The sequence below is a fragment of the Tauraco erythrolophus genome, chromosome 17, assembly GCF_009769465.1.
Source record: "Tauraco erythrolophus isolate bTauEry1 chromosome 17, bTauEry1.pri, whole genome shotgun sequence".
NCBI classification, from domain to species: Eukaryota; Metazoa; Chordata; class Aves; order Musophagiformes; family Musophagidae; genus Tauraco; species Tauraco erythrolophus.
Genome location: NC_141481.1, coordinates 6,640,409 through 6,651,177, shown reverse-complemented (window position 1 = coordinate 6,651,177; position 10,769 = coordinate 6,640,409). Strand labels below are relative to the sequence as shown.

General features: G+C 38.8%; 1 protein-coding gene across 1 annotated transcript; it reads right to left on the bottom strand.

The window, feature by feature from the left end:
* Positions 1-365: 365 nt before the first annotated feature.
* On the bottom strand, positions 366-8,940 carry LOC104373388 (acyl-coenzyme A synthetase ACSM3, mitochondrial). Its single transcript, XM_009979279.1, has 13 exons — positions 8,743-8,940; positions 7,699-7,909; positions 7,088-7,295; positions 6,574-6,717; positions 5,686-5,842; positions 4,995-5,074; positions 4,176-4,299; positions 3,582-3,662; positions 3,369-3,470; positions 2,876-3,003; positions 2,109-2,208; positions 1,286-1,405; positions 366-452 (listed from the first exon to the last, which is right to left on the bottom strand). Exons 1-13 carry the CDS (start codon positions 8,938-8,940, stop codon positions 366-368), a joined length of 1,740 nt encoding a protein of 579 aa, XP_009977581.1.
* Positions 8,941-10,769: the final 1,829 nt, after the last annotated feature.

Genomic DNA, 10,769 nt, shown 5'->3' with positions numbered 1-10,769 from the left:
AATCCATAGCTGCCTTTTCTGCCACCTGGAGCTAGACAATTGGTATCAGCAGTATCTCTTCACTGATCTTGGATGCTATCTAAAAGAGATGGGTCATCAGCCAAATTCTAGTGAACTTGTAGACATTTAGGACTATAACGGAGTTGTATGGTTTGTTGCCTTTCCCAGCAGTGTTTCAGGAACAGAAATTCTGGTACTGATATTAGAAGCTTTGCAAGCAGGTGTGAACATCACATCTTGGTGCTATCTATAGTTTTTGATGCTCAGGCATTTAGCAAAAATAGATCAGAAGGAGAAGAGTTATATGAGACAAATTTATATAGTGTTAATGGAATGAAAGAAGTTCTGTTAAATTCCAAACAATGCTACATCCGTCCCCACTCTTTGTTTCTTAATTCGTTCCTCTTGATCTTCCCAGTGACTGTCTTTGGCAGCTCTTGGACAAATTCCACCTAAATAAAAAAAGACAGAAAACAATGTAGCATGTTCTACAGAGCTGGTTTTCCAAGACTGGCTCTCAGCATACGTGGAAAACTAAGAGGACTTCCATCAGCAAGAACTGCTTGCCTAAAGGATCAAGTTCAAGCCAAATCAAGGCAGCACATTGTGCCACTTGCGAAACAATTTCTTTGGCTGCCTAGATGGCTAAATATCTGTGTAGCTGCCTCCCAGCTAATCAAACTGAGTAGTGTAACACGAGTACTGTAGCAGAAGGATGAATACTGAAATGGTATCAGAGGTCAGAGATGAATGACAAAAAGAAGAGAAAAAGGATGTTATTGGCACAAAGGCTTTAATGGTCTTTAGTTCCTATGAGTTCTGCGCAAGTGAACTAAAGCACTAATACCTCTTTTCCTGTAGTGCTGGGATTACTGAGAAACACCTAGTATATCCTCCTGGGCTTTCCTCATTAACTGTGAGGACCAGTAGGTAAAAACTTTTTCAGATTCCCTCAGGTCTACCCTAAAGTCACCAGAGAGTGCTTGGTTGAAGATGAAATAAAACATTGAAAATTATGATTGTGAGCCTGACTTAGAACATGCAGATCTAACTAGGATATCATACACAGCCTAGAAATTTTTGAAATATTTAAACAAGCACTTTACTCAAATACATGAAAAACAATGTAAACTAATGTTATTTAGGAAAGATTTTCTGGAACCAGTGCTCTAGCTGAATCTTTACCACTGTCTCTTTCAGGTTAATCATGAAAATCCAAATAGTAATTCTTGTGAGATTTATGGAAGGGTGCTCTGGTTTTAAGTTTCTCCTCAAAAGCATTTACCTTTCTAGGGTATTTATATGGAGCAGTAGTTTTCTTGACATGCTCCTGCAAGTCACGGGCTAAGCTCTCCAGGTCACTGGATGAAAAGGTGGGGGACAGGATCACAAATGCTTTCACAACCTGTAAGGTAAGGTCAACAAAAGTGATCTGACACCATCATTTTTAAGAGTAGATACACAGGTTACCAGTGAGCAGTACTGCTCAGAGTCATGACATGCAAAAGAAAGGAACAGAGAAACCAGTGCAATATATGAAACGGTTGTGCCCAGCTTCTGCATATGCATGTGCAGAAGGAAAAGTTGGAAGCACAGTTTTCCTGCCCCTATTACAAAGCAAGAGCATTTCAATAATAAGAGGTGTCTCTGCAGAGTTCTCCCTGAAGCTGTGGGACATTTTGTTTCTCTCTGAAGTTCACGCTGAGGACAGTAGGTCCATATAATCCCAGCACAGGACTGTGCTTTCTCTATATGTGTAGCCCAAGTCTAGTGCTAGGGCAGTTATAGTAGAACTTTGGCTACACCACAACAGCCAGAAAATACAATTTCATTGTATAGACAAGTGCTTAACAACAATACGGTCTGACAAGGGGAAAATAAACACTGTAATGTTCTGCACAGAGGAGATCCTCTTGAGATGAAAAGAAACTAAGAAGAGCAAAGACATGTAAATGGGAAGGGATTTTGCCTGTCACCCCAAGTAGGATTATCCATTATGATATGACTGCATTAGGGCTGTACATTATTCAGTAAAACAGGAACTGCTTTAGATATTTATATATTTAAACAAATATGTTGCTTCCCCCACCACTGTTCAGCATCATTACCTCTCCTCTGAGCGGATCTGGACTGCTGACAACAGCTGTTTCTGCTACTGCTGGGTGCTCTATCAAGGCACTCTCTACTTCAAATGGCCCAATGCGATATCTAGGTAACGAAAGAAAAATTCTGGATTTGGTTTTATGAGCTGGAAAACCAGTACAAAATGTTTTTGAATTATCATATTGAAGAAAAAAACACAAACACGAAAACAAATCAACAACCAGTTATAGAAACTTTAGGCAGAATGTGAAAGCTGGCTGTGTTAGAAGGTAGGAGCATTTCATGGTAGTCATGTGGCAGAGGACTGCTGGGTCTGTGGATACCTCTCCATTTCTCCCCTTTCTTTGTGGCTCCATCCCACCCTGATAGATGGGGTCAGCAGTACCAGCTGATGCCATGTTATGGTATCACATCATACAATACCAAATTGTTTCATTTCAACATGTTAAAAATAAAATGTTTCAATGCTCTGACTCCGATAGATATGTCTTTCAATTTTAGTCAAAAAAAACCCTAGACTAAAATCTCTCTTCTGCCAATGGAAGTCTTCACACTGTTGAAACAGATGAGGTGTTGCAGGGGAAATGGATACAGAGATGCCACTGACATCACCAAGATGATACACCAGGTCTATGAAAAGCTAGTAATCAAAGCAAGTATTCTTAAGTCAAGAAGTCAATACATTCATGACAGGACTATCATGTCAGAAGCTCACCAGGAACACAACAAGACTATACAATGGCAGATTTAGAAAGGAAGCATGCAAACTTACCCTGAAGAAATGATGATGTCATCGTCTCTTCCAATGAACTGAAAATATCCATCTTCATCCATAGTCCCTCTGTCTCCCGTGACATAAAAATCTCCACGTTCACTTTCTGCGGTTTTCTTAGGGTTATCCTCAAAGTGGTTTATAAACAGTAGTTTAGATTTTGAAAATGCATTAGCTATATGTTATGCTATAACGCATATAATGTTAAAACGCACTAGAACTTAATTTTTCAGTCAAGGATGTTCAAGAATTGTACTGACGTTGCTATAAATACAATAAAATAGGTTTAAAAACCAAAAATCTTTGGATTCTTTAAAAAAAATTCAAACTCAGTCTTGAGCAAATTCTTCTCTTCCCTTTTCCACCAATCCAAACAAATTACTCTGGTAATAACTAATAAACTGGTGAAAAATATATAGCCTTTTGAATCACTATGCAACTGGAGAGATTTTGGGAAGACTGGTGGTGGTGAGGAATAAAATAAAGTCCTTACTACATATTCAGAGAATAAACCAAGTGGTCTTATAGGTTTGGTTCTGACAGCAATTTCCCCCTGTTGTCCTGGAGGCAGAACATTAGCACTTTTGTCTACGATCTAGAATGAAAAACACCACATATTTTAGTCCAAAGGGAAAGAAAAAAAACAAAGCCCAAATCAACCAAACAAAAAATCCCTATGAAAGAATCTAAAGAGCGTCCAACAAACCTGAACATCAAAAAGCGGAGCTGCCTTCCCCATTGCTCCAGGTTTAATTTTCATTCCTTTAAAAACAGAGCAGATTATTCCCTGTAAAAATCAAAATCAAAACAAAGTCTTGCAATAGAAAACTGCTACATTCACATTCAATTCATTAAATGCATTTTCTAGAATAATTCCAAAGGAATTAAGATTCATAGGATCTTATGTGTCAGTGCTGTATAGTACAGATAAGCAAAATCAATAAACTCCCTGAAAGAATCCTGTTCTGCTATCTGCGAAGAATTCATGCCCTCTGCTAACCAGTCTTCTTCCTTAGATTCAAACTCTGCTCTCCTGTCTGTCACTGTCAGGTAGAATTTGCTTAAGGACATTATGGAAATACTAGAACACATCTCCTCCCAACAATCCATGTTTTCTGGCAGGTTCTGTGAGGAGAGCCATGAAAGGGCGTTCCTTCAGATGTTATCAGGGGAGATTACCGAAACACTCACAGAAACATGGAGGAAGAAACAGGCTGTGTTCTTTGAAAACAAACAGAAAAACATCATAAAGCAAAAGGAATTACAATGATTTAATAGAATATTGACCCTACGGATGTACCGTTTCAGTCTGGCCATATACTTCATGGATGTCAAGCCCAGTATTGCTTTTCCACTGCTCCATGACTTCTGGGTTGAGTGGCTCCCCTCCACTCATGCAGTGCTTCAGCTTCATGAATTTGTAGCTTCACAGGGAGTTAAAAAACAAGAGAGGCAGCACTTAAATTTATTGGGCAAGAGGATTCCTGATCCTTTGGCTCCTGATAAGCAAGGATATCAGTCTGTGCTCAACACTGCATATGAATAGGAGTAGTCAGAGTTAAACACACTTGAAAAACAAAGTTAAAATTTTGCTGAAGTCAGCTGGGATTTAAGGACATGCCTATAACTAACCACAGAGCAATTTGTTGAGCCAAGGCCCTGATTGCTGACCCTCTGCAACAGCCAAGTAAGAAAGTGCAAGAGAGGAGGAAGGAGCGATGGCAGTGAGAACTGGAGCACGGGATGATGTACAACTGCCACAACAAGTCACTTCCTCACAGTTATGTTGACACTGACTTTCTAGAATGACAGTCCTTCCTAAAGCACAGACAATTAATGTAGGAATTGAAAATTATGATAAAGAATTTAACAGACATTTCATATCCTCAGTGATTTGCTCACAAGTTCAGTAGTGAAAGTCTCAAATTTCTGAGGGAAAAAATAAAGTTTCTTTATGTTTGATCATAAAACTCAGCAAAACTCACAGATTTTGTATAATGGTCTTTTCACGAAGGATATTTTAAATTACTATCTTATTTTGGGTCAAGCAGCTAGATCTAGGAGATCACTAAAGTTTAGTTAGGTAAATTAAACATTAGTAAATAATTTCTTGATGTACCTGGAGAGATCATTTTGTACCAGCATGCGGAACATTGTTGGAACACCAACCAGCGCGTCAATGGGGTATTTGCAGAGAGTCTAGTTAAACAACAAGATGGACATACGAAGCTCAGATATAAAAATGCCCTGTGGATGTACAGTAAACAGGTGATATACGAGGCAAATGTAGCTCTCCTTTCTGTGTGAAAGCACCATACACTCTCTATTGGGTAAGAAACCCTCCTGCAGTTGGTGTAACACACAGAGATTCACAATATATTTGATCGGACAAAATCCTATGCTAACATGTCTACACAACACCTAGACCACGCAGCTTGGAGTATGGGCAGAATGAGCCCGTCTCTACATTCTAGGGAGGTTTTCACTTTCATCTTGGCCAGTGTGGGCAGAAAAACACTTCGGTTTCAGTCTGCATTAATACCGGCTGATATTACTTTCACAGTCACTAGAACAAAAGGAAAGCAATTAGTGTTGCTTTTGGATGATTTTCATTCACGTGCTCACCAGCTATGAGCAAAAGGCATTAATGAACTGTAGGTTTGGCTCCTTCTGCGTACATTAAAAATGCAAAGAGGGGCTTTACGCAATGGATACAGCATCTTGAACACAACCCTCATGAAATCTATGGATGCCGTTGAGAATTTTTATGCCCTTTCTACAGATTAACACATCTCTGAGTTTTTCTTTACATTTAGGATGGCTGCTGATTCAATCTGTGGGAGCTTATGTATAAAGACGCATGATCCAAACACCCAGGGATCTAAAACAGATGCCACTGAAGCTAGTATCCATCCTGTGTCTGATGTGTTCCATATCGTGTCTGAGGGAGTCAAATCCAACCAGTACCTGACAGAGCAGAAAAAAATGAATGAAAAGATAATGAAAAAGTTTTGCTTAAAAAAAACAACCACAAACAAAGAAAACAAAAAAACCCTAACAAGCCCACCATTTCTAACAAGATACATGGGTGCTGGGCACTCTGAATATGTTTATTTTATAAGCTAGCTCTCAGATAAAAAGGCACCTATGTTTACGTAAATATATATATATACACACATATATATCGTACATGTATGATGTCAGTCATAACATAGGATAGAGTAAGGGAAAGAGAAGCCTGAATTTCAATAAAGTTAACTTTCCACTAGGTTGGAAGACAGAGCCGAAACAGCAGCATTCATGGATGCTGTGTTGGACACCAGGTATTTCAGTTCTAAGGCTGCTGAGGGACCAGGATGATCTGTGCAACCAGCATAAACTCTGCCTCCGCTTATCTACACGTGTCAAAGGTTTCTGCAGTTCAAAAGCATGGTATCTCTTCGTTCGTTGTGCTAAAGTATTCCCAGCTGATGGCTGTCCTTTGAACCACTCTAAAGAAAGCGTAAGAGATATTTATTGTAAAAGGAAACACTGGGGGTGATCCTACTCCCCTAGAAATCTGCTGGAGTTTCTAATCTGATTTCAGAGGGAGAAGGACTGGGGCCATATATTCACATTTCTTATTTAGTAATTTTTCATCAGTTCTACTACGCAGCTTCAATTATCCCACGTTCAAACAGGATCAAAACCTTTCATACCTTTCACTTAAAAGGGGTCTGAAACCAAGACTACCCTGGGAATGTTCAGCCATCTTTGGAGAACCTGTGGTTCCACTGGTAAAGAAGATACACATTGAGTCTTGAATCCTTGTTTTGACACAGGAATGGTCAGCAGATTGGTTTCTTTAAAACAGAGAATGTAATTGTGACTTTACACAGGCTTCAGGATGTAATGAAGTATTGCATATTGCAGAACTCCCACTCCAAATAAGCTTCACAGAAGCTTTTCACCAAATTAGACTAAAATACTGTGGAGCTACACCCTCCTCAAAGACAGACTTCTCCTTATGAAGAACAGGATAGAAACCTCCTAGAACAAGATCATTGCTGCTAAACAACTCTGATGTGGATCAGCAATCAAGCAGCCAGGACTAACACCTTAATGTTGGCACCTGATGAGTATTTGTAGTCAATGAATACTTGTAAATGAGCACTTGTGGACAACAAGTCTGCTTTCTGCACCATGACCACTGTGTCACTAACTCATACTCACTTGTACATGTCAGTGAAGTTCAGCCATCCCTCCCTACTGCCTTCGGACACGATGACCTTGGTTTTCAGAAATTGACACTCAGATGCTATTGCGTCCACGGCAGGAGCCAGTGTGTCATCGGTAATGATGCACGCGGCCTTTGATGCCTGAAGTCGATATAATATGTCTTTGGCTGATAACTGGGATGTTCCTGGAATTAAGACAATTCCTGGAAGACCAATAAAGTTAGTTTGGGATGGCACTTTTTACATCTGATTCTTTTCTAAGAACTTAAACTATTAACTATACCCAAAATGACCTCTGAGATGAATTTGCCCTGGCATTCCCAAGCCAAACAGTCATAGTGGAATACAGCAGATGCTTGCACTCTCCTGTAAGGAATGAAACGTGGACCTGTCTGGTGACATCCATGGCTCTTCTCTGCCTTCTGTCATCTCCATGCCTGCCGTACAGGCCTCTAGTGCAAATCCTTCAGGACTGCCTGCGTAATTGGTAGCTAGGCCATTCACTAGATTATTACACTACTTTTCCTTTATAAACCATATAAATTCTTGATCCTCTCAACAGATTTGCATTAGGCAGTTTTACCAATATCAGATACGCTCACTGACCTGCTCGCATGCAAGCCACATTCACCAGCCACCATTCTGGTACTCGTGGCAGGATCACAACAATTCTGTCCCCCTTTTGCAGTCCACATACTTTAGTCAGCACATTGGCCACTTTCCGAGACAGGAACCCCAGCTCCTCAAAGCTCCACTTCACTTCTTTTCCTTTTCCATTTATCCACCAAAAGGCAGGATTTGATGGTCTCTTTCCAGCCTACAAAACATACGTATTCAAAACCATGTTCTTCTGAAAGACCATGAAATTATAATGCACAAATATCTGCAAGTTATGGAAGATTTGAGTATTTCACAACTGGCACATAAACTATTGTTTTTCACTTGTGCTTAATGGATCAAGCTCAGATATTCCCAATAAATTCTCCTTTTCTGAACCTGAAACGTTTACCAGCCCAAATGTCTCCAGACTCAGCTCCTCGTCTGGATCCTATTTCAGTTTAAGCTTTATGCTGAGCATTAATGCTCCTACAGAATAACAGATAATGTGAAATATGTCACATAATACACCTGATACTCTGGATGGAGCTGTGGAATACTATTAAACAGAAGCAGCACAGGCAGAAGACAAAATAAAACAACACGACAGTGCGGTATTCCAGGACTCCTAGTCTGATTGCTCAGGAAGAGGGGAGTTCAGTGGTCTCTAACTACAGGGCATGTGGACAAATGTAGAATCCACTTTGGAGCAAGGCAATTAAACGTTTGTGAGAGAATTTTCTCTGGCACACAATGTTATTGTTATGTTATCTGTATTTTTCTGATGTGACTATCTAATATTCTAGTATGCAGAAGGAATAAGCACAGACATTCCGAGGTTTCAAAGTCAAAGGGACTTATCATTACTTTTTCTACCTACATAGGGAACACCAAGGATCAGTGACACTTTGAAAATAAAGCAAGAAAGAATGAGGTTCTGCATAATTTCCTACTGCAAATTGGTTTTGGCAACTGATTTTTTTTAATAAAGAAAAAAAGCCCTTCCTTGAAAGGAATTAAAGTATCTCATCTGCCCAACAAAAGATCATCTACCTTTTCAATCTCAGACCATTTGTCCAGTACATCACTTGCAAAGTTAAAGTACTTTGGTATTTTCTGTTCGCCCCGCCTGATGGACTCATACTGTGAGTATACATCAGAGGCAAGCAGCCTGGGGTGTCCATGGAAAATCCTATTAGGAGGCTTCAGAGTCCACAAGGATTTTAGAGTCCATAATTTAAACAACTTCATGGCAGAAGATGATGTATGTAGACGCTGTAGACTGTATAAGAAAATTAGCAGAATTGTTATGAATCCTGCAAGAACAACAACAAAGAAAATAATATTGAGATTATCCAAAGACAACTCAGTTATGAATAGATGAATTATTAATTGAAGTTCTTTTCCATGTGGAATTTCTGTGGCCTGAGCAAAGCTGCAAAGTTTTGCCCTTTGTCCCAGGTTTCTACGTCCATTTTGTATTCATTTACCTCTTCTCCCATGTCTTCAACCATAACATCCTTATATCTCTGATGCACGGATCTCAGTTTTGATCAAATTTTATTGCCCCAGAAAAAGTAACTTATTTAACAGTGGAATGATCTCCTTATTCCTTAACAGGAGCTATTATGGTCATATTTAATCTGCCTATCAGGTGAATGAACTCAAATACCTAGAACCTGCACAACTTAAATTTTTCAGTGCTATCTGATAGCATAAAAAATCTGGATGCAGATTTTCCCCCCAGAACAGATACTTTGTCAAAAACAACAGTAATTCACAGTATTCGCCATGCTACATGGAGATTGCAGTAGAGAAATATTGACCAGCTGTAAATAATCCTATAGGATATCATTTGCTCCTGAGAAAGAATCATAGGACATGGATATAAAATTGTTATTATGTCCTGAAATGCCACCCACTTCAGTACCAGGATTATACAGCAGAAACTTATATAGATGATACTTACATTTTAAATCGAAACTCTATTAACAGAATCTGGTGGAAAAAATTAATCTAAAAAGGTTTTAGTGGTGAAAAATGGTCTTTTAAACATTCCCTAAACACTACCTTAAAAATCAACGTTAATAAAGGGGTTTTTAAGTCATATTCTGAGATAGACATTCATTTTTATTGTTTTTTCTTACTCAAGGAAACAATTGTCAGTAAAAATACAAAGCTTTTCATTATATGTAACCTTTCTTTGAGGTTGTGACCTCCACTGTTAATATTAAAAAACAATGGATCCACTTTCATTCCTTTAACAGAAAAGCCTACCCATTTTGATTATTCTTTTTAATAACATAGTAAGATATTTCTAATTTCTTAGTCTGCTCTAATTCTATGATTTAGCTGTAATCTACAGATTCTAGAGCATTGCAATGACAAAATCCACACAATAGCCTGAAAAGAAAAGAGCAGACTAAGAACATGCAGAAACAGTGTTCAAGATTGGAAAGGGTATTCAAGACTGGCAAGACGAAAAACATTTTAAATCCAGGATTCCCTAGTGGTCTACAAAAATGTCTGCAACGTTTTGCTGTGAGAGCCTTTGACAGTTTTTAGCACTTTTTCACCTGCAAACTTAGAGCTGAAAACAAAGTAAGAAAATTGAAGAAAAGACTCAGTAATGGCAAAGTCTTCTAAAGTGCTGCAAGAATCAGAAATTATTTTTCCTGATTTAGTGCCACCTGCCTCTTCTCTATGATTAACAACACTAGGAATTCAGACAAACAACAACGTTTTCCTGACCTGTTTGCTGTGGACAGTATAGATTGAGAGCTGGCTGAGGTAGATCCTCTTCACTGGTTCATTCGGCTTTCACAACACGTGTTTCCCAAACAAGGCACTGTAAAGATTAGCTTTTATCTGGAGATGTGAAACCTGGACATGCTATCCAAAAGTATTCGAAGTGAAGCCCTTTCTACTTTACCATTTGCTTCTTTTGAAGTAATGAGAACAGAATGTCATAGAAAATAGACCAGGCAGCACAATTCTTTCTATGAAGTAACTTTTTTCTTGTAATCATTTACATTGTTGTTAATTGTGTATAATTTGCACCTTAACCTAAAGCACTTTGT